The 27,672-nt window shown below is 48.6% G+C and overlaps 1 protein-coding gene across 4 annotated transcripts in view; it reads right to left on the reverse strand.

Annotated features, from left to right (window-relative positions):
- EYA2 (EYA transcriptional coactivator and phosphatase 2) overlaps positions 1-27,672 on the reverse strand; it is a 266,177-nt gene that overhangs the window by 68,810 nt on the left and 169,695 nt on the right. For all 4 annotated transcript variants that reach the window (XM_023251154.2, XM_023251153.2, XM_023251155.2 and 1 more), the window contains 2 exons: positions 18,530-18,672; positions 11,718-11,801 (listed from right to left, as the gene is read on the reverse strand). In XM_023251154.2, coding sequence (XP_023106922.1) covers positions 11,718-11,801; positions 18,530-18,672 — 227 coding nt within the window. The remainder of the gene's footprint in view (positions 1-11,717; positions 11,802-18,529; positions 18,673-27,672) is intronic.

The following is a 27,672-nucleotide window of genomic DNA, read 5'->3' on the forward strand; positions in this document are numbered from 1 at the left end:
GTTAAATCTGGTGGGCGGAAAATCGGGGGTCTTAACCGGCTCGAGAACCCTCAGCCTCAGTTGACTCTGTGAGGGAATGGTCTCTTTCCAAGCAGCAGAGAGCACAGGGCTTCAAAGACAGTCTCTGCTAATGAGCACTTTTCTGACAACCCCAAACCATCTCTAAAATATATTTTATGTTGGAAATAATCCTTTAATGCTCTAAAATACATAAGGCACTTGGCAGGGAGGCACGCTGGCTCAGGGAAGCACTATTACAGGGGATTAAATCTACAAAGGGTACCATCCCCTGCCCACGGCCCCCCCAACTGTCATTCACCTCTAGGACACCTTTCAAAGCATTTCCAGCCTCTTCCTCACCCACCCCCTTCTGGATGGACGGGAGCAGCTAACTGAGTCCCCGTCCCTCGTCCTACCGAGAAAATAATCACCGCTCGAGAAGGCCAATCAAAGTCCTCATTTCTTTATTAGCCACAAAGATGAAATACCTTTCCCTTCACTGAAAAGAGAGCTGGAGGGGGAAAAACAAAGATTTAAATACAAGGTTTAACCCCCAGTGGGGGAAAGAAATCTCCGACTTCCTCAGAAAATCCTTTCCAAATTATATTCATCTTGACTTAATCCACATCTACCGAGTGAATTAGGCAGTATTTATTTTGAAAATCCATTTTATAGAGTTCCAAGGACTCTGTTTTCCTTGGGCAGGGCTGACTCCATTCCAGAGCTGGAGGCCGCTGCGAGGGCCCCGCCAGGCCTTTAAACTTCCAAGGTGCTGGCCTCACATGGCTAACACAGTGTAAATAAACACAGCTGAGCCCGGAGAAATTGGAAGGTTTTCTCATTAAAGAAATAAAATAAACAGATGTCCTTAAGCACTTTGGCTTGTGTTTGTCAAAGGATAGAAAGCTCTAGATGTCTGAGCGGCAGAGGTGAATTAGAGCTACATCTCAAGGTAGATGGGGCAAAAAGAAAGAAAAGGAAAGAATCCGTGGTCCTCTGAATTAACTAATAGTCCTCCAGGGAGGGCCCTTTTGATTTGAACCGTAGCAACTTCTACAAATAGTTTTTAACTGCTGGGTCATAAAACCGGGGTTTTTTATTTCTTCTCAGTTTGTAAAGCAGTAACGGACAGGCTAAGCCGTGTATCGCCAACTGGATCTGATTGAATCCCGATGGCACTGCGCTGGGTATTGCATTCCGGAATCCGGGCCGGAATCACGTAATAACACCCGCTGAGGAGTGGGGGGAGGACCGCGGCTGGTCGGAGGGGACAGGGGAGCCATGGGAGGGAACGTGCGGGGAGTCAAGGTCTGGCCGGGCCCGCTCTGCCCAGCCTCTTCCAGACGTACAGAGAGGCCGGTGGGCTGGCTGGATCCACCAGAGAAGTCGTCACCAAGTGAGTTCATGGCTTACATCTTGCTTCACTAATGTGTGAAGGAATCACTTGGGAGTCAAGTTTAAATGTCCTTTCTGGTCCATCTGGGACCCGAGGCCCTGAATGTCTAAGAGCTCCCCGGCGATGCCGGTCCCTGGACCACGCTTCAGTCGCCAAGAGGGCTTACGCTCGTGGCAACGGGGTTCTGGCAATGAGGAGTGGCCGTTCCTGTAAGAACCGATCGTGAAGAAGTCTGAACATTCAGACCCCCCTCCGTGTCTCAGTTTGGGTCTCCCCAGAAGCAGACCCTGAGTCTAGGATTCAGGTGCGAGCAGTTTATCTGGGAGGGGCCGCTGGGAAGTTCTGGTGGCCCGGGAGGCAAGTGGGGTCAGGGGAAGGAAGTCCACGAGTCCACGAGGGTGGGGACATCTGGGGGACGGTGAAGAACACCCCTAGAGTGTCACAGCTACTTGCAGGGGGAGGCCATCATGCCCACAGGAACGGGGAGGGCTGCGGGGGCCAAGGGTGGGGCGTTAACAGCGCCGCTCTAATGAAAATTCCGTCCTGGCCACTTACTAATGGTGAAGTGATGCGATTCCATCACCAAGCAATCCCAGTGAGAAATGAGCCTCTTTGGCGTCCCGATGGCAAGCCCCGTGGTGCTATGAGCCATCGGGAGGGTGCTCAGACCTCATCAGGAAGGTCTGAGAGCGGACGCTGGGTGCGGGGCCCTGCTTCCCTTCCAGCTGCTGGAAGAGGGGGTTGGTGGTGCCCGTGGGAGGGGCTTGAACTACACGGAGCGAGCGGAGCTCCCGGCCACAGGAGATTCCCTAGACGGACGGTCACGGGGAAGGGGACAGCCTGCGTCTCTGAGACAGGGTGCTAAAGGCACAGTTTGGGACGCCTCGACGAAGCTTGGAGGTCGGCCGGAGGGAGCCAGGGACCGGCCATCTCTGCCCTCACACGTCCCGCACACCCTGGGCACAACCTGGCGTTGGTGGCTCACAAATGTAAATGCCTCCGGGGACAGAGGAAGCGCTGCACAGCCCGCCGTCCGGCCGCACGTGGAAGGCCCCACCCCGTGGGGGGTGCCGAGGTGCACACGTCCTGGCGAGGGGTCTCCACTCTCTGAAAACTCAGGTCTCGTGTTGCCAGGACGCCCCAGTTTTCAAGGGAAGTGAGACATCTAGATTTTTAAAAGTATTTTTTTCTTTAATGTTTATTTTTGAGACAGAGAGAGCGAGAGAGAGCACGCAGGCCGGGGAGAGGCAGAGAGGAGGGTGGGGGACAGAGGATCCGACGCGGGCTCCGTGCCGACAGCACAGAGCCCGACGCGGGGCTCAAACTCTCAGACTGTGAGATCATGACCCGAGTTGAAGTCCGGCGCTTAACTGACACGCGAGACATCCAGATTTTCACGAAAACTATCCAGATTTCAAAATACTGGCAATGAGTTGAGAACTTAAAGACATGCCGGGGGGGCCAGAGTGTGCCTGTCTTTAGGCCACATTTGGCCCTGCCTTGCCCATCTGCAACCTCGAATCTCTTCAGACCCAGCGGGACACGGCCCTTTAAAGGGATGATGTGGAGGGAAAACCTGGATGGGACTGTGCCCAGGCAGCAGAGGCATCAAGGGCCACTGGGCTTCATCCCAGGTCCCCCACCTGCCAGACTGTCCCTGGCCCCAAGCCTGCCCTAGAGGGGCCACTTGCTCAATACTCCACCCATCATCTTGGCTCTGGGCAGATGCTGATAAACCCCCCCTCTTGTCACGCGTGGGGCTCTCGGTTCCCTAGGGGGCAGGCACCCTGGAGTCTCATTTCTGCAGTGACTGCAAATCACACGCACTTAGAACTCCCTGCCCGCAAGCTATTTACTTATTTGTTTATTCAACAAACCTTTGTCAGCAGATATGCCCGGTTGCAGCTCACAGTCAAGCAGAAGCGTTCACTCCAGCGGCCTGAGAACATTCACATGGACCCCGGGGGACGCAGTTTAGGTGCATGGCTAAAAGCAGGTCCTGGCTTCTGTCCCTTCCGAGCTGGGTGACTGCGACTCCAGTCAGGCCACCTCTCAAAGCCTCAGTTTCTCCAGAAATGACTATAATAGGAGCCGCCATGCCTTACAGGCTTGTGGTGGGGATTCCGCCAGAGAGAACGTGTAAAGCTCCAGCAGGCCCTCAAGGGTGCTTGTCACAGCATTGTCCGTGCGGGTGGGGGGCTGGGGGAGCCTGGCTGTCCTCCTCGTGGGGGAGGGGAGGAGGTAAGCGTGGAATTCAGGGTGTCGGTTATTTGCAGGGTTTCTCAACCGCAGCACTACGGACGCCTGGAGTCAGGTAAGTCCCTGGCATGGGGGCATCCTGGGCACTGCGGGATGTTGGTTATGGCAGTGCCGGATGTCGCCTGGCGGCCAAGTCACCTCCAGTTGAGAACCGCGGAGTCAGAACCCTAGGACTGGATGTACGGCTTCGTGGAAGGATCAAAAAACCACAGAGCAGAGGGAGACGAGTGAGAAGCGTGGGGTATTTAAATACGGCCGTTTACATACATGCCCTAAATGTACAGAAACAAGCAGTACGTATTTTCCAGGAAACCAGAATCGACAACAGTGAACTATGGGGAGAGGGGAGGAGGAAGATCCAGGTGGGTCTAAAAGGAAACACACGGGGGGCCTGGGTGGCTCAGTCGGTTAAGCGGCTGACTTCGGCTCAGGTCATGATCTCGCGGTCCGTGGGTTCGAGCCCCGCGTCGGGCTCTGTGCTGACGGCTCAGAGCCTGGAGCCTGTTTCGGATTCTGTGTCTCCCTCTCTCTCTGCCCCTTCCCTGCTCATGCTGTGTCTCTCTCTGTCTCAAACATAAATAAACGTTAAAAAAAAAAATAAAAGGAAACACACATCGTACCTCCGTGAAACAAGAGAGGGGCTTCGTGTGCCCACAGAACACGAATAACTCAACATCTGCGTGTGAGGCCCAACTTCTAAAACAAGAGGGTTCACAGCAGAGCGCTCGGCGTATGGCAAACTGTGCAAAAAAAACAGAATTTGTTCAAGAGGAATTTGCTAGTTGGCAATAGGGGGTGGACAGGTCAGGGCCAGAAATGAGGACCCCTCTACAGCCCAACGTTGGAGAAGAAGGAGCCGTGCTGCATTCTTTATTTGCAGTTGGTTCTGCCCTCTACATATATCCAGACTCCCCTCACTCCACCCCTACTCCTCTGGTCCAAACAGCCGGCATCTTTCAGCTGGACTCTTGCAGTAGCCTGCGCACTGGTCTCCCTGCTTCCTGTGTTGCTCCCCTGTGGTCTACCCTCCCCAGGGGGACAGCCAGAGGGATTCTTTAGAAATATAACTCAGACCCTGTCCTCTCTCTGGTCCAAGCTTCTATGGCTCCCACTTTAGAGCAAAAGCCCGGTGAGTTATTACCCTCCCCCTTGCTTGCTCTACTCCAACCATGTTAGCTTCCTGGTTGTCCCTAAAATCCACCAGGCAAACTTCTGCCGCAGGGCCTTTGCACTTGCCGTTCCACTGCTCTTTTACCACATATCCATCTGTTCCTTTAAGTCTATTCGACATTCAGCTTCTCCATGAGGCCTCCTTCTCTGGCTGCCTTTTCTCAAATTTAATTACAATCCCTCTCCTCTGAAATGCTTCATATACCCTCAAAGAACACCATCAACCAAGGGAAAAAACCCAAGCGGGGAAAAAAAAGGTATTTTCAACTCACATATCTGCCATTGCAAAACACTGCAAATCACATATATACCCAGCATATATAAAGAGCTCTCGGAAGTCTACGATAAAAAGTCGCATCAACCGATGAAGAAACGGGCGAAGGATCTGAACTTCTCAAGAAGATGTCACCAATGGCCAAGCAGTACATGAAAACACCCTTAGTCAGCAGTCAACGTCATTAGTCATCAGGGACATGCCAATCAAAACCACCGTAACATCCCACTTCACCCCCACTGGGAAAACTACATAACCACCAAGACACTAACGAGTGTCGGGGACGAGGTGGAGAGATTGGAACCCTACACGCTGCTTAGGGGACCATAAGATGGAGTGACCGCTCCGGAGGAGCGCCTGGCAGTTCCTCACGATGTTCAACCCGGAGTTACCATTCCCAGGCACGCACCTAAGAGAACTGCAAACCCCTGTCTGTGCAACATCTCACGCCCAAATGGTCACAGTGGCGTTATTCACACCAGCCCCGAGCCCAGCCGTCTGTCAACGCACGAACGGACAAAGAGTGGCACATCCCATACCATGGAGAATCCCCCGGCAACGAAAAGGAATGGAGAACTGGTACACGCAGTAACCGGGATGGATCGAGAACACACGATGCTAAGTCAAGGAAGCCAGCCGCAAAAGACCACACGCGATGATTTTTTTTTTTTTCCCTAAGAAATGTTTAGACGGGACAAATCTATGGAGACAAAAAGTAGATTAGTGGTTGCCAGGGACGGGGCGGAGGTGGGGGGAGGTGGGGGAATAGGGAGTACCTGCTGAGGAGCACGGATTTCTCTTTGGGGTGATGAAAATGTCCCACAATTACACGCTGCTGATGGTTGTGCAACTGACATGCTAAAAACCACTGAATTGTGTTTTCAGAGAGTGGAGACCCCTCGCCAGGACGTGTGCATTATATCTCAAGAAAGCTGTTATTATTATTATTATTATTATTATTATATTTTTTTAAACGTTTTTTATTTATTTTTGAGACAGGGAGAGACAGAGCATGAACGGGGGAGGGGCAGAGAGAGAAGGAGACACAGAATCCGAAACAGGATCCAGGCTCTGAGCTGTCAGCCCAGAGCCCGACGCGGGGCTCGAACTCACGGACCGTGAGATCGTGACCTGAGCCGAAGTCGGCCGCTCAACCGACTGAGCCACCCAGGCGCCCCAAGAAAGCTGTTATTAAAAAGCACACACAACTGGTCCTGGAGTTGAGTTTCCCATCAGTACTGAGCTGTCTCGAAGGCAAGGCACAAAAGGAAGAGACCGGGGCGACCCACGCGGATTAATCCCCCTTAAGAGTCCCTTCCTGGCCACAGGCAAAGAAAGGCTCCCGAACACCTTGCATCTGCCTAATCCGGGCTGGGAAAAAAAGTTCGGGGCCTCACGGGAGCGGTGGGAGGAGGAGAGGTGAGGGGAGAGGCAGCAACTGCGGCTGCTCCAGCTCTCTAGGGAATTTCTAATGGCTCCACAAGGTGGGGGGAGGTGCTCTGCCAAAGGGACGCTCTGGCACTGAGCACTGGGTATGAAGAGATGGAAAGGAAGTGGACAGACGACAGCCTCGAGCAGCACATGCCTCTGATTGGGAACAGGAAGAGAGCCCAGTTTCTGTCTGAAAATTCAAACGCTCTGTTTTGAGTCAGGCCTTAATCATTTGAGCTCTGTTGCCCTTATTTCCCTACGTAAACAGCAAGTTACCCCTTTGGCTGGGACCACAACTGGCATGGTTTCTGCTTCCTGTACAGTGCTCAGTGTCACGGCCACAAGCAGGGAGCTGCTGGTCCTTGGCACGGATGTACAAGGTGTCTTGGCCTGTACCTGTCCTCACCCTCTCTGGAAAGAGCACTTCAGTCTCCCTTTGGGAAGCGTCCCTCTCCCACTCCATCCATTCGGCTGGGATGGAGCTGACCCGCTCCTCCACCCTCTCTGGCCGTGGGCTCTTGATCTAGGCTGGGGCTTGATCTAGGCTGGCGAATCAGAGCCCCAGAGGTTAGGCCGATGAGATTCAAGCCCGAGAGTTGTGCTGGAATTTGGGAAGTAGGTCTCCTTTTTTAGATGGGATTGCTGACAGAGAGTCGCTGTATGGAGGAAGTCGGCTGAGGGATGCAGAAAGACCAAGCCTCGAGAATGCTGCTTGTGCTCCTGGATCCAGCCCAACCTGAATTCCAAGTCCCTCTGAGTTTTTCAATTACTGCGATCCAATAAATTCCCTTTGTAGCTTAAACGCTCTACAAAGTGCTTCAAACTGAGTCCTGCTTTGCCACCAGCTGTTAGTAATGAGTTCCACGTAGCTGTAGCTTCTGGAAAAGCACAGAGAGAAAGAGTCGTGGGCCAAAAGTCAAGGCTACGTATTTTGTTTCTATTATGAATACCTTGACTCCACAACCTCCCTGTGCCTTAGTTACTCTGTCTGCAAAATGCGGTTCATACTTCTGTTCCTCTAGGGTCCTCTACACTTCTCTCACTTCCAAGTTTATTGCTGTAGCCCAGATCTCTCTTTGGAGCTACAGATACAGTTGCCCTCTAGGTTCTTTTTCCTCAACATTTTTCCCTTTCATCGTTCTTCCTCTTATTACATGGTGCTCCGTGCTAGGAAACGCTAGCTCTCCTCCAGTATCCACTCTTCCTCTCTCCCTCTCAGAATAACAGAATCCCTGAACTTGAATGGTGCATGTGACAAGACTACATCTCCCAGACTCCCTTGCAGCTATATGTGGCCACGTGATCAAGTTCCAGCCAACAGAACGTGAAAAGAAATGACAGGCACACATTCCGAGTCTGGCCCTTAACAGAGAAGGGGAAAAATAAGATAAAGAGGGGTAAATTCTCCTTTTCCTGTTCCCCCTTCTCGCTGGCTGGGATGTACACACAGGGGGCGAGCTGTGTTTTATTTTGCCAATGAGGGCAACTTCTAGGGAAGGCAGAGAACAAAGGGGGCCTCCGTGCGTGGTGCCGTGTAGGAGTCTTACTGGCTTGAACTGCTTACACCTGGACTGCTAGCTGGACGAAGTCAACCATCTTGTTTAAGCCACGGTCACTTTGGGTCCCTCTTGGAGTGGCTGGATTTAGCAAATTAAAAAAAAAGTACTCCTCATCTAGGGGAGAGCGGCGGGGGGGAGGGTGGGGTGAATTCTAGAACAGGAGTGAACGTGGCACAGGGGACTTGGATGCTCCAAGAGCTTCTCATCTGTTTCCCCTGGACATCCTGGGGGCACAGAGGCAGACAAGTGAGCCTGAAAAATGACTCTCACTCTCTCTGGGCCTCAGTCTCTCCTTCTGTACTACGGAGAGTAACCGGCCATGTTGGTCTCCTAGGTCCCTCCAACTCCGACCTTCTGTGGTTCTGAAATTCTAGGATAGACGCTGAAGTCAGAGGCCAGTGGGGCCAAGGAGGGTCCCATAAGTGGGTTAAACAGGCCAAGGGGGCCTGTGGGGTGGGCTGCACAGGGCACCCCCCCCAAGAGGCCAGTCGCTACTCAGCTCCCATCGATGGCTGCCACACGAAAATGCAGGATTGCCAGATTCTCTAATTTTTCAAGAAGAGTTGGAAATCTCTCCTGATTTTTAAGTGTTGGCAACAAATTCACATTTTTTCAAACACTCTAGGGGCCAAACAAAAATGTCCGCAGGCTGAATTTGGTCAGCGGCCACCAGCTAGGCGTTTTTTGTTTGGATACCATTTTCCTTCCTTCCTTCCTTCCACAAATATTTATGTGATGCCTTCTAAGCGGGGGCACCGTTCTACGCGCTGGGGATAAAGCGATGAACCAAACAGGCAAAAAAAGAAAAAAAAAAAAGTGCCTGTCATCATGTAGCTTTTCTAGAGGATCGTCCTGACTTAATCATGCAACAAATATTTATTGAGCAATTCTGGCCCGTGCATCGTTTGGCTGAGTGGGTAAAAAAATGTTCATGGGCCCTGCCCTCGTGGTACATATAGCCTAGAAGGGAGACACACAGTGAGTGCATAATTATAGATGAAAAACACAGTTATGGGGAGAGCTGTGCTTTAGATAAAGGTTAGCGAACTCCTCTCGAAGGAAGCTACATTTAAAGTGAGAACTGGGGCGCCTGGGTGGCTCAGTCGGTTAAGCGTCCGACTTCGGCTCAGGTCATGATCTCACTGTCGGAGTTCGAGCCCCGCATTGGGCTCTGTGCCTGGAGCCTGCTTCGGATTCTGTCTCCCTCTCTCTCTACCTCTCCGCTGCTCACGCTCTGTCTCTCTCTCAAAAATAAATAAACACTAAAAAATAAAATAAAATGAGAACTGAAAGACAAGTAAGAGTTATGCTAGTAACACAACATGCTAGAACATTCCAGAGTATACCAGAGGCTTCCAGGGTGCTCCTTCCCCACATCCTCTCAGCTGTTGCCGTTCCTGTCGGTGCAGAGGCTTTCAACTGTTAGTCTCGAGGTTCCCTGCTGGAGGGCTTTCTCAGGGGCAGGCCGGAAGTGCAGGGAGGTAATCCCCTAGGGAAGCCCTTAAGCTATGATGGAAGGGAAGTGGCAGAGAAACATCCCAGCACCCTCACTCCTGGCGGGTCAGCTCGGAGGTGTGTTCTACAGAGTCTCCCAGGGGTCCCCGGTGGGACTGAGCCCCGGTCACCTGCAGCGGTAACTCGTATGGGCTGCCTTTCCTTCCCATCTCCCTTTTCCACTCCGCATCCGGCCCTTCCTGGGAGAAACCCAGCAGAGATGGGAGGGTAGGTGGCTGGTTTGAGGACAGAAAGCACTTTAGGATGAGAGGCAGGAAACAGGGCTGCAGAGGGGGGCAGGAGCCCGCTCACGAACCGCCTTGGGAGGGATGGGACACGACCAGGTTTGTATTGTAGGATGGTCCCTCTACAGGCGGCTATAAAGGACAAGCACCACAGCTGGACGTGAACGTGGCTGGGCTGAGGCGGTACGGCTGGAGAGAGGCAGCTGGCAGTGAGGGATGACAAGGTGGCACGGGCTCTGGGCTCTGCCCTGGTCTCGAGGACGCCCACAGTGTGGTTTCAGGAACGGTGGCGAGACACGGACACAAAAACCATCCCCATGATGACAAAGCCCTACACAACCCGCGAGAACCCAACCGTTACCTGCAGCCGCAGAACTTGACAGGGGGCCGTCTCTAAGGGCAAGACGAGTGAAGGCAAGCCTTTCAGGGGGCAGTGACTTTACCGGGGTGGCTCGGAAAACCCTAAAACGCCCAGACCTAGCGGGTAACCCGCTACGATAGCCCCTGCGGGACGGCTCAACTTTTTGCAACGCCTGCCAGTCCGGTCTGGGGTCCTTTCGGCAGTTCTCGACTCCGCCACCCTCTGCCTAAGCCGTGCTCTGTCCAAGAACGCACGCCGGATTTCCCGCAGGCCCTGCTAGACGTATTAACGGCATTCCTACGTGGCAAGAGATTTCTGCACCACCAACACCATTTTTATATTCTTTACAACACAATGGCAGATGATAAATCTATCTTGCTAATTACACATCCAGCTTGTTATAAGCCCCATAAAAAACACGAGCAGCTGGAAAAGCCATGAGGTGATGTCAAATCATATTTCTGGCCTCTAAACAGAAACAGAAATATTTTCCAGGCGCTGGAGAGTCTCACGGTTCCTACCCGTGCGTGGACGCAGCTGCCAGCAGGTTGCTCACCTCAGATGAGATGATAGCTTTTGCCTGTTCTCGGAATCCCTGTCCCTCCACCCAACCCCCCGCCCCACCCAACCGGCCTCCCCGGAGAGACGGCATCCACATGTGGTTTGCCGGGAAGCCCGCAGGACGGATGCACAGAATCGGCAGGGTTTGGGTCTTAGCAGCTGGGTTCGTTTTTGCATTATGAAGGTGGTTTCCGGGTTTCTCCCATTCACCACCGATCAGCCCATAGCATCTGCCCAGAGTTCTTTTTTTTCCAACGTTTATTTATTTTTGGGACAGAGAGAGACACAGCATGAACGGGGGAGGGGCAGAGAGAGAGGGAGACACAGAATCAGAAGCATGCTCCAGGCTCCGAGCCATCAGCTCAGAGCCTGACGCGGGGCTCGAACCCACGGACCGCGAGATCGTGACCTGGCTGAAGTCGGACGCTTAACCGACTGCGCCACCCAGGCGCCCCCCAGAGTTCTAACCGGATGGTTCCCCGACATAATCTGTCGGTGACAGATTGGCCAAGCTGTCGTGAAGGTCCACGCCGGGGCTGACAAAACGCCTGCCCCTCGTCTCAGAAACACGGAAGGAAGATGAAATTCATCTGCCGGAGACGCTAAGATAAACAACAGGGAACAAGGAAAACACTTTGCCTCGTTTTTTAGCTAAAATTACTGTTTTTGGCTGCGGTGTATCAGACTAAGAGCTTATATCCGATCAAGTGGATGCTGAACGCTTCGTGGGTTGGAAGAAAGGCATGGGGGACGACAGAAGGGGAAGCTAATTAAATTTTCACATGTCGAGGGAAAATTCCATAGGAGCTCTCAAACCCAGACTGACCCAGAGGGGTAGCTTTTGTTGGAGAAGCCGCCTCATAAACTGCCCCCACAATTCCCAGAACAAACCAGCTGGACAGACTGTCATGTTGGGGAAAAAAAAAAAAAAAGAAACAGAGAGAGAAGACACAACATGGATTCTTACCTTCCCGTATCTGGATGCAAAAGTCCCGGTGAGTAAGGAGTGAAAGATAATTATCGTTTCATCCAAATCCCACACGAACACACGCTGTGATGAAAAAGAGGAAGACAAATGGATTTGCTTGCATCTGACTTAATGTCTGCAGAAATCAATTCCCTGGCAGGAGAAAGAAATCTTGAAAACCATTATCTTTAAGTTATAAACCATGTGACTCACCGATGTGTCACTGGGTCCCCATCCAACTTCAGCCGTGTGAAGTGTATTCTGAGGGACAATTTTGGGCTCCTATCAAACCCCAGAACCAAGAAGCCTGTTCCTGCCTTCCACATAGAAGCTCAAAAGTGGAGGAGCTCAGTCCAAAAGCAACAATAAAAATCATATAACTCATTTGAAAAAACGAAGTACTACCATTTTACATTCACCCGCTCACCCTAAGCCCGACCACTTCTAAACACTCCTGCTTTTAGCAGTTCTGGCGATCACCTCCGTAACTCTAAGTAACGTACTTATGCCTTTTTACTTACTGATCGGCCGACTTGAGACAACAGCTCTTGACTCAGTAATGTGAAAGATGAGGGTTTAGCTTATGGCGATCTCCCGCATTTCTCCAGGACTTTACGCTTTTCACGTAGGTGAGCCCCTCGACTTCTAAGACCATCCGCGTTGGACACTCTCCCGGGCTGACGCAGTAAATCCCACATGGAAGGCGGTTGTCGTGTTCTCGCCCTTTCCCCCACCTCCTCCCCTCTGCGTCATTTAGCGGCGTTAGGCTTACTTTTGCACTCCCACCGTGGATAAACCGATTCGTGTGCTTGGTTTCATAGAGGTACTTTGATCTTCTGTGCTCTGTTTCTACGTTGATTTTCAAGGTTGGTAAACAGTGAAGGGCATGCGCACCTCTCATCACCTGTAGAGCCAAGTACCATGTTGGGATTCACCTCCTTCTCTGTGTGTCCAACGTCTTAACCCCAGAGCCACTTTCAGGAGACTGTTTCTACCACGAAGGTCATGTCCTTCCCTGTGCTCCTTCCCGATTAAAAACCACGGCATATCCCAGTTTGTTCTACAGAGGAACCGTGCCTGCCTGGAATAACGTTTTGTTTTTGCAGGAGTTTATGAACTGCTTTAATTTTTGTCTCATTTCCAATGACGTGCTTTCGTTAGAGTCTCAAATTCGGCCACACCCGCTGTAGCAAAGAGGTTCATCCTCAGTGACAGAATGCTCCAATGTGGCCTGGGTCATCTTCAGGCTTGCTGCATAGGTAGCATCCTGAGACTTCCTTATACTGCATTTCCGGACGAGATCGACTGTTTCCTGGAACCCAGGTCTCTCTTGGTTTTCTTCCTTGTTTTGCTTGAGTATATCCTGAAGCTGCTTCTTGTGAAAGGGTGTCTGGAAAGTAACCGTGCTGAATTCCTACCTTTCTGATCTATCTTCATTTTGCTCTATGGCACCTGTGGGTACAGAATTCCAATTGGAAAATAAAGTCCTCCGGATGTTTGAAAGAATTCCTCCATTATCTCATAGTGTCCCGTGTGACCGATGGGGAGTGTAATGTTTCATGGACCTTTAGTCCTTCGTAGGTTTTGCTTTTTCACTCTTGTGGATATTTTATTTTTATTTTTTTCCTCGTCCATCTTTTATTGTATTTATTTATTTTTAGTATCATTTATTGTCAAGTTGGCTAACACACAGTGTGGACAGCGTGCTCTTGGTTTTGGGGGTAGATTCCCGTGATTCATCGCTTACATACAACACCCAATGCTCGTCCCAACAAGTGCCCTCCTCAATGCCCATCACCCATTTTCCCCTCTCCCCCACCCCTGCCCTGTCCACCCTCAGTTTGTTCTCTGTAGTTAAAAGTCTCTTATGGTTCGCCTCCCTCCCTCTCTGTTTGTAACTAATTTTTTCCCCTTCCCTTCCCCCATGGTCTTCTGTTAAGTTTCTCAAGTTCCACATATGAATGAAAACATGACCTCTGTCTTTCTGACTGACTTATTTCACTCTGCAATAATACCTTCCGGTACCATCCACGCTGTTGCAAATGGCAGGATTTCATTCTTTCTCATTGCCAAGTAGTATTCCATTGTATATATAAACCACATCTTCTTTATCCATTCATCAGTGATGGACATTTGGGCTCTTTCTCTGGGATATTTTAAGATCTTTTCTTTATACATGCAGTCCTCAAGTTCCGTGAGGATAAACCTAGGTATGGTCTTTCTTCATTCATACTGTTCAGCACCTAAGCATTTTTGATCTTATTTCTTTACATGAAGACAGTCAAATTAGACCTTTTTGATTGATAGTGCTTATACTTTAAGAAAAAATATTTTCTAGAATTTTGCCTTTTTGATCTGTGTTCTGGGAGATTTCTTAAACGTTTTCTTCCAACCTTTCTATTAAACTTCTGATTCTGTCATTTAAAAATTTCCAATGACTCTTTGTCTCTGAGTATTTCCTTCCGAACAGCCCCCACTGCGTATTTTATAGAAGCAAGAGCTCCCTGGATCTTTACAAGAAAACTGCTCTGAGTTTTCCAAAGTTCTTTTCTGGTTTTTAAATTACCTGTCATGTATCCTATTAACTTATTTTGGCCCTTATCGTTCACACTGTTGCTTTCCGTCACTTTCCGGGGATCACGGTCTTTAAGGGCAAAGGGCCTGACTGACTGTGTGTGTAGCTGGTGTTGGTAGCCGGGGGCCCGATGCACCTACTCAGTCTGCCATCTTGAATGGGCCACCCTTGAAACCTCTCTGGAGGTGAACGGCTGTACTTAATTTAAACATGGGCATGCGCCATGCCTTTAACAGAAGGGTGGTCTCTAGGAAGAAAAGGTCAGTTAGTGCAAGGGTTTTCAAGGCACTTGGCAGATCTGAGTGTGACTTTGTGAGTTTTTTGGTCTAGTTACATTTATGTGTGTGTATGTCACAGTGTTAAGTATAGTTCTTATTACGGGTCATGGTAAAAAAAAAGAGATTTGAAAACTATTGTTTTTAAGGAGGGCTTCTGGGTTTCAATGGCTAAGTCCTAATTTATCTGAACTCAATTGGATCGGGAGCCACTGTGGCTGGTTAGTTACACGTCTGACTTTGGCTCAGGTCATGATCTCATGGTTAGTGAGCTCGAGCCCCATGTCAGGCTCTGTGCTGACAGCTCAGAGCCTGGAGCTTGTTTTTAGATTCTGTGTCTTCCTCTCTCTCTCTGCCCCTCCCTTGCTTATGCAAGCTCGCTCGCTCTCTCTCTCTCTCTCTCTCTCTCTCTCAAAAATAAATAAATGAACTTAGTCGGATCAGTTAAACCGAGAGATTTTGGTAAGGGAATTAAAAAAAAAAATCAGTGCGTATTTTCAAACTGAATGCAGACCCCATTCATTTATCTACAACATAGCCTCTGAAGAAGAAAGTCTGCCCCCCTCCCTACCACTCTGTTCCCCTGCCTTAGATCCTCGGTGGGTAAGTTCCGGGTGGCTGCTTTGCAGTGACCCTCCCCCCCAGCCCATCCTGGTTTGGGCCAGGGAGAGCCCCAATCCCAACTGGGCCAGAGGCTTTTCCTTGGAAACTTGAAATCAGAACCCAGAAAGGCATTCACCAGCTTTGAGTGGCTGCTGGAGGCCACACAATCCGAAGGGCAGGGAGGGCCAGTCTGCAGGGAGCGTGGCAGAGAGGGGTGAGCGATGGAAAGACCACCCCACACTTTGCCAGGACCTGGTTTCAGACAGAAACAGAGGGAGGGTGGAGGAGGGCAGAGCCCAGGAACCAGCGCCCGTGCGGGCTGAAGACATTACGGTTGGGCATCCGGGCACCTGCACTGTAGTGCGTGCGGAGAGAAGGCGCACACGCTCTTCCTTGCCCCGTCTTCCTTCTGGTTCCAGCATCCTGCTGACCTGCGGTCGGCGGAGTTTAACTAATATACGCTCAGAATTTCCCTCCTTTCCACTTCTCCCACGTCGTTTCTCTCTCGTGGGCGTCAGTCGTTAGCAAAACTGCCAAAGCCTTCGGAGGTGCGACGTGGCGCTAACCCTCCATGCTGACATCAAGCACAGAAGTGAAACACAGCTCACACCTTTTCAACGGCTCTCGCCCAGTGGTACTTTCCTCTGGAATCGAGAAGCAGCTGTTTCCAGAAAAACGTCGCCCCGTAATCCCGGACTTCCATGCCACCCCCACTGCCTTCTCAGTTCAGTGGAAAATGTCTCTCCACCCCCACCAAGAGCAGAAGCCGTGTTAAGTGACCGAATAGTAGAAACAACGACAACAACAACAACAAGACATTCGTGTGTGTGCCACCCTGTGATTTCCACAGATCCCGCAACTTGAAGCTGTAGGAAACCCTTGGGAAAATGGGAGGCAGGAAACCGAAGGGCGAGCGGAGGCACACAAATTCTCTTCTGGTCTTTTGCAAAGGCCTAAGTCCTGCTGAGGGGATGCTGCAAAGTCTCCTCGGTGTTGGAAGGAGAGGGCTCTAAGAATTAGAGGAAAAGCAAGAACAAATCCCTTGGCCTAAGAGTGGTCCCATGAGCAGTGGGAACGCTTGCTCTGTGGCGGGTCCACAGGGGGTCAAGTTCTCAGCCTGGGTGGCCGGTGGAATACCTCAGGCGGCTGACCAAGGGGAGGAGGCGAGAGTGGTATTCAAAATACGCAGCACCTTCTGGGACACCCGGAACAGACGCTGGCCATAAACAAGCCCTACCAGCGAACGCTGGCTACATCTCAAATCCCCTGGTGGCGGCCATTTGTGCTTGGGCCCCCAGCATCCGTCCCTGTCTGATAAGAGCACCCTGGTTTTCTTTTCTGTTGTCTTGGTGAGGCTGTCGATCAAGGGTGAGCCCAAGACCCGAGTCAGGCCAGTGGAGGCTGTCTCCTTGGAATCAGACATTGAGTGAACTGGCGTTAGAATCGCACGTGGTTTACTCTCCAGCAGGGGCCGGCACCCGGAAGGTTCCCTAGATTCCTTGGTCTTTGTTACAGCTGTTTCCAACCTCGGTTTTATCACTTCCCCCCTCCATGTTGTTGTGCCCTCCCGGTAAATTCGCATTTGCTTAAGTAACCAGAACTGGTTTCTGTTGCTTGCAACCAAAGGATTGTATCTCATGCTCCAAGGTTCCGGTCCTCGACGAGGATTTCAACGCCCAATGTATGGCATGGACATGCCAGAGAAGGGCTGGGCTCTCACGGGCCACGGCAGGTACTGACAAGGAGGAAGGAAGCAGCCATCACCTCGAATCCTGGCCGTTGCAGGATCTTACTCTGTTCTGAGACCACCTGAGCCCTGAGATTCTCATACAATTCCAGGTAGAAGGCCCCCCACCAAATGACACTGCATTTCTTATCGTCCTGATGGGATAGGGACTCAGAGTCAAAATCACAATGACTTTAAGGAGATGATGAAAATTGTATTTCTCAGCACATCTGAGTTTGTGGGCTGAGCCTTGTGGCTGCTGCATGAATTGTACAGGATTACGAACGGAGATGGGATGATGGTACATTTCAATTTCTTGGCCCGGGCCCAGACTCTGCCAATACTACCCATACACCCACGGCACACTCAAGCCAATAGATCGGCCCTCCTATTATTTCTGCCTTTTGCAAAGTACAAACCAACGAACCTGCCCGTCTTTTTTTTTTGTCTCCCTAGATATCTATCAGTTGCTTCCATCTGTTTTTTGGGCATCTGTTTTTCCTCTGTCCCCACTAGTACCCTTTCCCTTCTCTCATGTATGCTGTTCTTTTTTGTTTGGGAAAATGCCAGTGGGTGACCAATGATCGATCCTATGCTTGGCTTTGTTAAAGACTGGCACATCCCTTAGACCAGCTGGGGTTGCACTCTGGAAATAACCTGGGGAGCTTTAAAATACCGATGCCTGGGTCCCTCCCTCAGGGAATTGGATTTAAATTTTTTTTTTCAACGTTTATTTATTTTTGGGACAGAGAGAGAGCATGAACGGGCGAGGGGCAGAGAGAGAGGGAGACACAGAATCGGAAACAGGCTCCAGGCTCTGAGCCATCAGCCCAGAGCCCGACGCGGGGCTCGAACTCACGGACCGCGAGATCGTGACCTGGCTGAAGTCGGACGCTCAACCAACTGCGCCACCCAGGCGCCCCTCAGGGAATTGGATTTAATTGATCTGGGATGCAGCTTGTGAATGACGGTTCCAAGAACATTCTATGAAACTCAGAATCGTAGAAATGATGCAAGCTGAGCCAGCCTCCTGTCTCCTGATAGGTAAATCCTCAAGCCATATCAGAGCCACGAGGGGAACTAATAGAACTCTCTTGCAATGTACATTTAATTAGTCTGGGATGGGGCCAGGGCACCTGTATTTTAAAGAGCACTCCAGCTGACAGTAATACATAGGAGGCTAAGAACCCTCTGACCCAGCTGGGAAGGTTCTCTGCCCGCTGGTGTCTTTACCAGGGCCTCTCAGAGTGTGCTCCCCAACCTGTAGCATCAGCATCATCTGGGAATGCCCTGGAAATGCCAGTTCTCAGGCCCCGCCCCCAGTCTACCAAATTGGAAACTGCGGGTGGGACCCCGAAAGCTGGGTTTTCACAGGCCTCCAGGTGATTCTGCGGGCTGTCTACCCGAGTTGTTTACTATCCCCAGGGTGACTTTTCCTAGCCTGGACAGTCAACAGCGCTTCCTGACGGCCCCCGCAATTCTCTCCTTTCCCCTCAAGGGTCCTGTTCTGTTACTGAGCTTTGTGAACCCAGAGCCCCGCTGTGTGCGTGGACACAACTCTGCCCCCCAGCCTCTCGTTCCGGCCACGGCTGGAGATTACATTCACCAAGTCAAACAGGCAGTCTGGAGTTACCTCGATCTCACTGTCCCCCGCTGGGGAGGGGTCGCTGCTCCGCTTCGACCGGCCTCGGAGCTTCCCGTCGGAGGCCCGGTGCGGCCTGTCGGCGTCTCCCTCCTTCGCCGGCGTGGAAGGTCCGTTGTGTGTGTTGTATTCGCCTGGTGTCGGAAAGGGAAGGGTGGACACATCAGAAGCTTTGCTGAGTGTCACCTCCCAGGAAGTATCACACCAGAACCAACAGTGGTCGGTCCCAAAGGCAGCACAGAAGGCAAAGATCTTGTGGACTCGAAACTGCTCATGACGGGCCCTCAGGCTGCCTATTCAGAGTCATTCACTCATCGAGCGAAGATGCACTGAGTGGGCAGAGTTCCAGGTACTGGTTCTCACAACACTCAGCTTCTAGAGACAGGAGAGGTGCATTAGACAGACAAGTGAGTGAGTATATAGCATGCCAGGTGGGGCCGTGTGTTACCGAGAATTAGCAAATGGGCTGGGGACGGGGAGAGCTGGGTGGTCGCTAACGGGTATGGGGCCGCAAGGGAGGGCCTTGCGGATGAGGGGACACCTGAGCAGAATCTAGGGAAGTGAGGGTGGGCCACTGGGGGAGCTGTGTTGACAGTGTTTGCAACTCTCTCTATCCCGAAGCCTGAGACTCCCCAGACGAACAGAAGGAAGAAAGTCAGTAACTGCGTGGAGCAGGGCAGCAAACTCTTCTATCTTGAAGACCCCCCTCACCCCCAACTTGGGGTGAAAGGGAGGTGTGTGGGGAGCATGCTCTATGCTGCTGCTCTCCCTACGTGGCCTGCTCCATTCTCTATTAAAAGCAAGCCCCTGGGGCACCTGGGCGGCTCAGTGGGTTAAGCTTCCGACTTGGGCTCAGGTCATGATCTCACGGTTCATGAGTTCGAGCCCCGCGTCGGGCTCTGTGCTGACAGCTCGGAGCCTGCAGCCTGCTCTGGATTCTGTGTCTCCCTCCCTCTCTGCCCCTCCCCCACTTGCGCTGTTTCTCTCTCCAAAATAAATAAAAAAACCTATAAAATTTTTTTTAAAAAAGCAAGCCCTTTAAAGCTTCACTTGTCAAGACGTTTGTGGATTTGAGAATTAGGGAGAGGACATCCACGAAAGCACCCGACACGGGGCTGCACTTAGGGCGGTGAGGAAATGATCTGAACCGAGTTCTGGCTTCATCCACACACATGCGGGGGTCGGTGAGGAGGTGCAGGGCAGGGGGCAGTCACCTGCTGCTTCCACTCAGGTGGTGCTTCTGCACAGAGAGGCTGCCGCACTCACGCCCTCAGGCCCCTGTCCGCCAGCCCCGCATGAGTGAGCAGCACACCCTCCCGGGACCCAGGTCCCAAAGCCGGCATCCAGGCTGTGTGTTAAGCACAGGAGTTTGAAATACGTGGCTTTTTATGAAAGCGTAGTGACTTCATTTCACTCACAAAGTGGGATGATGTCAGTCCGCGTCACCCTGCAAAACCAGCGGTAAAGGCAGAACCAAAGTGTGGGCGGGCCAGCCCTCGTGGCGAGAGGGACAGAAGCGGGAACCGGGGTGCAGCTGCTTGTTTTAGTTCCCAGATGCATCCCGTGGATCTCATCTCTCCTTCCATAATCGCCGGTTCTTGGATCATTAGGAGGAAAATGCTTTTGTCTAAAAAGACTTGGCAATGGACTGATTTTTTTTTTCCTACCCTGGAAGGACTATTTCCCTCCAAAACCCAAGGGGCTGAACTTGGTTTATTTAATATTTATAAAACTTCTTAGCAGACTGAGGACATGATCAGAAAAGGTTTGGTTTTGAGTTGTCAGGACTGTGGGGCCACCTCCAACTCCCCAACAGTTCCAGAACACAGCATTAGAGATTCCCGAATATCGAGCGAGCAGACTTTCTTCGGGAGGGTGGGGAACAGGCAGTAGATAAGTTCACAGGTGCTTACGAGTCATAAATAAGGTTTATCCGGATTCACTTGGTGCTTCTAAGGCTATGGGGGCTTAGAAAACACCTGTTGAGCCCATCAAAATCCAGGCAGATATTATTTAAAAAGAGGGAAAATGCCAGGCATCTAAGAACTGTCTGAATAAGGTGTGGGGGAAGCCACTGTATTAGGAGTACCCCTTTCCCCGATCCCAAAGAAGCAGCCCCTTTCCCAACTTTCTACATTCTTGAGAATGAAGGGTCAGGGTTGAAGGTCACGGTCAGAGCAATTTATGTAAACCTTCCTTGGAGTCATTTACTTTTTTCCTTTCTTCCTTCTCACACTTTTACAGGACCTCCAAGATGCTCCTTATTAATCTCTTTGTGACCTCTCCCTCCTACCCACCAATACACTTTGTCTCACTAGGAATTAGTTTGCTTTTTCTGGAGTTTTAAACAAATGGAATCACACGGTATATATTCTTTTTTTGCCTGGTTTCTTTCAGCCAGAATAATCATCTTGCGATCCGATCCGTGTTGTTATGTATACCGATAGTTCATTCCTTGGTGTTGCTGAGTATTATTCTCTTGTACAGATATATCACGCTTGGACTTTGGTCACTTGTGGATGGACATGTGGGTTGATTCTAGTTTGGGGATGGAGCAGAGCTGCTATGAACATTCACACGTCGATCTCTGTACGGACGTAAGCTTTCTTTTTACCAGCGTGACGACGAGGTTGTATGGTGAGTCTGTGTCGGACTTTTTAGGAAACCGCTGAATTGTTTTCCAAAGGGGTTGTGCCATTTCACATTCCCACCAGCAGGTGAGAGAGTTCTAGTTCCTCCACATCCTTGCCACCCTTTGGTAAGGTCAGTCTTGGTGATTACAGCCATTCCAAGGGGCACCCAGTGGTCCCTCCTTGTGGATTTGCACCTCTCTAATGACTAACGATCAGCCTCTTAATTATGTAATTGTGTACTTTTTTTTTTTTTTTGCCAGCCCTGTATCTTCTTTGGTAAAGCATTTGCTCAAACATTTGGTCCATTTCATTATTGAGTTGTTTGTTCTCTTAGCCTTCGGTTTTGAGGATTCCTTATATATTCTGCATCCATACATGTGATGGTTAATTTTGTATGTCGAGTGGATGGGCTAAGTGATGCCCAGAGAGCTGGTAAAACATTATTTCTGGGTGTGTCAAGGAGGGTGTGTCCAGAAGAGACTAGCATTTGAGTCAGTAGACTGAGTAGAGATCTGCCTTCACCAGTGTGGGGGGAGGGGGCGGTCACCCATTCCACTGGGGCCCAAACAGAACACAAAGGCAGAGGAAGGGTAAATTCTCTCTCTTCTTGAGCTGGGATGTCCACCTTTTCCTGCCTCAGGCACTAGGGCTCCTGGTTCTCAGGCCTTTTTGCTCAGACTGAATTGCACTACTGGCTTTCCTGGTTCTCCAGCTGGCAGAAGGCAAATCATGGGATTTGCCGATCTGAGCTATTTCTTATAATAAATTTCCTTATGTCTCTCTCCTACTGGTTGTTTCTTTTGAGGACTCTAATACAACTTACTTTATCAGATACATGCTTTGCAATTATTTTTTTCCCAAACGGTGGTTTGTCTTTTCATTCTCCTGACAGTGTTTTTTAAAGAGCAGAAGTTTTAAATTTTCATGAAGTCCAATATATATCCACCTCATTTTTGGATGTTTTTGGTGTCATATATGAGAACTCTTTGCCTCACCCAAAGTCACAAAGATTTTTCTCCTGTTTTCTATAGATGTTTTAGGGTTTTATACTTAGGCCTATGATCTATTCTTTTTTTAATTTTTAATTTTAGAGACATAACATGAGTTGGGAAGAGGGGCAGAGAGAGAGCATGCTGGGCGATACAGGGCTCTACAGGGCTCGATCCTACAACTCTCGGATCATGACCTCAGCCTAAATCAAGAGCCAGACACTCAACTGACCGAGCCACCCAGGTGCCCCTGGTCTATAGTCTATTCTACGCAACTTAAAAACATTTTTTTTAACATTTATTTATTTTTTGAGAGAGAGACAGAGCATGAATGGGGGAGGGGCAGAGAGAGAAGGAGACACAGAATCTGAAACAGGCTCCAGGCTCCAAGCTATCAGCACAGAGTCCAATGCGGGACTTGAACTCATGAACCATGAGATGACGACCTGGCTGAAGTCAGACGCTTAACCAACTGAGCCACCCAGGCACCCCATATACAGCTTTTTTTTAAATGTCATGTGAGGTATGGATTGAGTTTTTCTGAACATAGGTATCCAGTTGTTAGAGAATCTTTTTTTTGAGAAGATTATCCTTTCTCCACTGAATTGTCTTTGAAACTTTGTCAAAAAAAATCACTTGTCCATATACATGTGGGTTTATTTCTGCAATCTCTATTCTGGTTCATTGATATACTTGTCTATCAAAACCGTATGTTGTGATTACTGTGGCTCTGTAATGAGTCTTAAAATCAGGTAGTGTTAGCCTTCAAACTTTGTTCTTCTATATCAGAGCTGTTGAGGCTATTCTAGGTCCTTTGTATTTCCATATGAAGTTCAGAATCAGCTCGCCAATCTCTAGAAACGAGTGGGATGTTGACAGAGATTGTGTTAAATATATAGATCAATTTGTGGAGAACTGACATCATAACAATATTAAATCTGAGCTGTGAACAAGGTGTATCTTTCTACTGACTAAAGTCTTAACTTCTCTCAGTAGAGTTTTGTAGTTTTAAGTGTACAACTCTTACATATCTTTTGTCAGATTTATCCCCAAGCATTCCATATTTTTTGATAACACTGTATGTAAATGGCATGTAGAACTATTCTATTTCCCACTGTTTGTTGTCACTATATAGAAATAGAACTTACGTTCATACGTTCACTTGGTAGTCAAACTTTGCTAAACTCACTTTTTATTTATTTTTAAAAATAATTTATTATTTTAATTTAATTTTTATTTATTTTGAGAGAGAGAGAAAGAGAGAGTAAGTCAGGAAGAAGCAGAGCAAGAGGGAGAGAAAGAATCCCAAACAGGCTTTACACTGACAGGGCAGAGCTTGATGTGGGGCTCAAACCCACAAACAGTGAGATCATGACCTGACTTAAAGTTGGACACTTAACCAACCCAGTGAGCCACCCAGGTGCCCCACTAAACTTACTTTTTAGTTCTAGCTTTTTAATAAATTCTATCCAATTTTTTACTTAGGTGACCATGTCATTTTACTTCTTCTCCCTTTATGAAGTTTTGCTTCATATCCAATATGGAGATTTTAATTTATTTTTCTTGACTTATTGCACTGGCTAGAATCTTTAGTACAATGCTGAATAGAATTGGTAAGAGTGGACATCTTTGTCTTGTTTCTGATCTTGGGGGTAGTTGTAGGTTCTTTGCAGCTATCCTACTTTAGTCAGTTTGGGCTGCTATGACAAATATGTCACAGACTGGATGGCTTAAACAGTAAAGATTTATTTCTCACATTTCTGTTGGCTGGGAAGTCCAAGATCAAGGAACTGGCCAATTTTGTTCCTAGTCAGAGCTTCTTTCTGGTTTTCTTGCCTTCTTGCCGTATCCACATATGGTGGAGAAGAGAGATGCTATCTTTCTTGTGTCTCTTTTTTTTTAAACTTCTTAACAAATGTTTATTTATTTTTGAGAGAAATAGAGACAGACAGGGAGCAGGGGAGGGGCAGAGAGAGAGGGAGACACAGAATTTGAAGCAGGCTTCAGACTCTGAGCTGTCAGCTCAGAGCCCGACGCGGGGCTCAAATTCACGAACCATTGAGATCATGACCTGAGCTGAAGTTGTACGCTTAACTGACTGAGCCACCCAGGCGTCCTGGGTGTCTTTTCTTATAATAGCGCTAACCCCACACATGAGGGCTCCATCCTCATGACCTAATTACCTCCCAAAGATCCCCACCTCCAAATACCATCACCTTGGGGAATAGGACTTCAACATATGAATCTGGAGGGGGACACAAACGTTCAGTCCATAGCATGTCTTTTTCTAATAAAGAAAGTTCCCTTCTCCTCCTAATTTGGAATTTTATCAGAAACAGATGATAAACTTTGTCAAATACTTTCTCTGCATCTATTGAGATATCTTTTTTTTTCTTTCCAGTTAGTTAATATGGCAAATTATATTGATTTTCAAATTTTAAACCAATTGTACATCCTTGGGATAAATCCCACTTGGTCATAATGTATTATCCTTATTTTGTTTATTGTTGGACTTGATTTGCTAAATATTTTGTTTAGAAATTTTGTTATGAGGGATATTGGTCTATAGTTGCCTTTTCTTATAATGTCTTTGCCTAATTCTGGCATCAGGGTAATGCTGACCTCATAGAATAAGTTAGAAAGTATTCTTTCCTCTTCAATTGTCTTAAAAAATTGGTGTATAATTGGTATTTCTTACTTAAATGTTTGGTAGATTTAATCAGTGAGGCCATCAGGACCTGGTGATTTCTTTGTGGGAAGATTTCTAATAAAAGTTCAGTTTACTTAATAGATATAGGTCTATTAAAAATATAGGTCTGTTTAGGTCATCTATTTCTTCTTGAGGGGGTTTTGGAAGTTTTTGACCTGTAAGGAATTTGTCCATTTCATCTAAGTTGTTGAATTTATTGGCATGATGTTGTTCACAAAATTGCATTACTAACCTTTTAATATCTGTAGGGTCTGTAGAGATGTCACTGCTCTCATTTTATTAGCAACTTGTGTCTTCTCTCTTTTTTCCTGTATCAGCCTATCTATTTTCTGTTTTTGCATTTCATTGATTTCCATTCTGGTCTTTATTGTTTCCTTTCTTCTTTTTACTTTGAGGATAATCTGCTCTTCTTTTTCTAGTTTCTTAAGGTGGAAGATGAGGTGTTTCGCTTGAAATTATTCTTCTTCTCTAACACAAGCATTTGTGCTATAAATTTCCCTTTACATACGGCTTTAAATGAGAGTCTATGAATTTTGGACATGTTGTGTTTTCATTTTCATTACATTCAAAATACTTTAAAATTTTCCTTTTCTTTTCTTTGACCCATGGTGTATTAGTCAGTGTTCTCCCAAGAAACAGAACCAACAGGATACATTTGTGTGTGTGTGTGTGTGTATGTGTATGAAGAGATTTATGATAGTAACTGGCTCATGCACAAAGTCCCACAATCTGTTGTTTTTAAGCTGGAAAACCAGGAAAGTCAGTGGTATAATTCAGTCTGAGGCTTAAGGCCTGAGAACTAGGGGCAGGGGGACTCTGGAGGGGTTGGGCCCCACTGGTGTAAGCCCTAGAGTCCAAAGGCCTGTGAGACAGGAGCTCCAATGTCTGTCCAGTTATCTTTTTAGATAATCTGCATTATACTTAAAAGTTTGAAAAGAAAAAAAGTCCTTAAGCAACCACTACTAATTTGTCTTTTCTCTTGAGTAACGTCGTATGTTTAGATTTTGCCCTCTACACCAGCAAATTGCCCTGCAATCATCTGTAAATTGTCGGGACTTCATATGACTGTTAATACATGTGAGTGAAGACTGGGCTGGGGGCTGGGGGTGGAGAAGAGCATCAGGATACTGTATCCAGGCAATGCAGAGAGCGAGCATGATCTGTCGGTAATATATAAACCTCTTGAGGCTCTGGAATTTGGAGCCAACCACTCAAGGAGATCCTGGATAATTTCAAAAGTGGGGTTTTATGGGAAATTTTAAGAGAGTGCATGTGTGTGTGCGTGTGTGCATGTGCACACATGCATGCTTACATGCCCTTCCTTTATAACAGACACTGGGGAAAAGAGGCAAGAGACCTCAGTTATAGCTGACGATTATTTATGTCATTAGATTTTATGTGAGCTTGTTAGACACACAGTAAAAACCATCTCAAGCACTTATTGTTGAACCTTAGACTAAAGGATAAATGAAGAACAGGGGGAAACAGTAAAGAAAAATTTCAAAGAGACACAATGAACCTTTATGTTTGCTCTTGAGGGGGAACAAAGATACCCTTCCCACATACCCCAAATTCTTGGGAAGTCAGTCTTTGGAATCCAGTTCCAAATTATACATAGGTAGTGGCGTCTACGTGAGGATTTCCTGCTTATATTTCCTCTCTGGAGCCAGTTTGCAGTGGCCACATTCTTGGCCACCAAGAAAAGTTTGCTAAATTTCATCCGCTTCAAAGAAAGCAATTTGGAACTTGTTACGTAGGTACTATGCATTCATTAAATACTCTGCGATGAAATCACAATGATCAAAATCAATGCTCCAGCCTTAAACTTCCTTAAAAGTTGACTTAAAAATGCCTGGCTATGTTGTTTCTATTTGTCACCAAACCAAGGATAATTAACGTGTCCCCAGGGATGGAAAATATAAGGGCTAAAAGCAACAGCGGCACCAAGAACCCCAGGAACAAAAGAAGTCTCCACTCTTGCTCTTGTTCTAAACATCAACCAGTATGTATTGACTGTCCACACACTGTCACGCCAGCTCAGCTTCTACAAGCCAGAAAAGTCAGTGGGTTCCGAAAAACCCACTGGAAAGAAAAGCGAACAAAGCGCAATGACCTCTTCTTCACACTTGGACATTCTAATTCACTTGCTGTCATGTCATTTAATGATACTATGCCTGAACCACTGCACGAAAGAGAAGATATGTGCATAGATCTATGGAAGGAATGAAGGAATCAACAGAATGGTGAGTGAGTTGTAAAGGGACGTACATCACCCAAGGGCCAGCACATGGACTCTCCCACACGTTGCTCCTAATCTAGGTGGGTTCCATAGGTAGGGGACACCTGTCACTTTGGCCCACCCCGCGTCTCTTCCGTCTTCCTCTGGGTAATGGGCTCTGGGTTTCCTTGGGAGACAACTTCTCCCTCACTCAGTCCACATGGCCTGGGTGGGGATGACCCAACTCTAGCTCCAGCTGTGGGAATGAGACCCAAGTCTGCTGTCCCATCCAGCATTCCATCCACTGTCACGGAGACTGGTGTGAGGACAGGTATGTGACCTAAGCTGGGCCAACGGGGGCATTACCTGGGACCTCTGGTAGGAGCTGTTAGGAAGGAAGAACTCTCTGAGGGGTAGATAAGAAGGCAGGACTGAACCCTGGAGCAGCTGGTGACCATCTTTGCCACCATAATGGGAAGGCCTGCTTGAGGGTGAAATGAACCCAGGAAAATGCAGAGCCAGAGGAACAAAGAGACCGAGTCCCAACATTATCATCTGAACCCCTGGACCCAGCCCCGAATCCC

The sequence above is a fragment of the Felis catus genome, chromosome A3, assembly GCF_018350175.1.
Source record: "Felis catus isolate Fca126 chromosome A3, F.catus_Fca126_mat1.0, whole genome shotgun sequence".
Classification (NCBI taxonomy): Eukaryota; Metazoa; Chordata; class Mammalia; order Carnivora; family Felidae; genus Felis; species Felis catus.